Source organism: Micropterus dolomieu, linkage group LG12 (genome assembly GCF_021292245.1).
Source record: "Micropterus dolomieu isolate WLL.071019.BEF.003 ecotype Adirondacks linkage group LG12, ASM2129224v1, whole genome shotgun sequence".
Lineage (NCBI taxonomy): Eukaryota > Metazoa > Chordata > Actinopteri > Centrarchiformes > Centrarchidae > Micropterus > Micropterus dolomieu.
In genome coordinates this window covers 35,955,967-35,956,724 of record NC_060161.1, presented here as the reverse complement: position 1 = coordinate 35,956,724, position 758 = coordinate 35,955,967, and the positions used below count along the sequence as shown (strand labels likewise).

The 758-nt window shown below is 38.3% G+C and overlaps 3 protein-coding genes across 5 annotated transcripts in view; all 3 read right to left on the bottom strand.

Annotated features, from left to right (window-relative positions):
* LOC123980308 (H-2 class II histocompatibility antigen, E-S beta chain-like) overlaps positions 1-758 on the bottom strand; it is a 236,945-nt gene that overhangs the window by 5,078 nt on the left and 231,109 nt on the right. The window lies entirely within an intron of this gene.
* LOC123980305 (RLA class II histocompatibility antigen, DP alpha-1 chain-like) overlaps positions 1-758 on the bottom strand; it is a 6,041-nt gene that overhangs the window by 692 nt on the left and 4,591 nt on the right. The gene's annotated exons all lie outside the window — the stretch shown is intronic.
* The window catches only part of LOC123980306 (mamu class II histocompatibility antigen, DR alpha chain-like), a 5,216-nt gene continuing 4,638 nt past the window's right edge, over positions 181-758 (bottom strand). The window contains exon 5 of the mRNA XM_046064626.1: positions 181-302. Coding sequence (XP_045920582.1) covers positions 244-302 — 59 coding nt within the window. The 3' untranslated portion in view covers positions 181-243. The remainder of the gene's footprint in view (positions 303-758) is intronic.

Here is a 758-nt window from a genome sequence, read left to right as displayed (position 1 = left end):
TTCAATGACAATTTTTCCCCATGATGTTGTTAACATTAAAATTCAGGCAGAATTAAGTTCTTCCTAAACATTTCTGCTGTAAATTATCTGAGTACAAAGATACCACATGAAATAATTAAAGCTGAGAATGTTCATTTAAATTAAATTTAAATGTTTCCCATTTAAAAGTCTTACCCTGGATTCATTTTCAATATAAGAGGAATAATTATAAATAATTCCAGCAGCCACCGAGCAGACCCACAGTCAGACCCAGTCCACAAAACACTGCAGGTCCAACACTGGGGGGGGGGTCGTCTCCACATCTGGAGACAGAAACACAGAGAGACATTAAACCATCTGGAGACAGAAACACAGAGACATTAAATCATCTGGAGACAGAAACACAGAGAGACATTAAACCATCTGGAGACAGAAACACAGAGACATTAAATCATCTGGAGACAGAAACACATAGAGACATTAAATCATCTGGAGACAGAAACACAGAGAGACATTAAACCATCTGGAGACAGAAACACAGAGACATTAAACCATCTGGAGACAGAAACACACAGAGACATTAAACCATCTAGAGACAGAAACACAGAGACATTAAACCATCTGGAGACAGAAACACACAGAGACATTAAACCATCTAGAGACAGAAACACAGAGACATTAAACCATCTGGAGACAGAAACACACAGAGACATTAAACCATCTGGAGACAGAAACACAGAGAGACATTAAACCATCTAGAGACAGAAACACAGAGACAT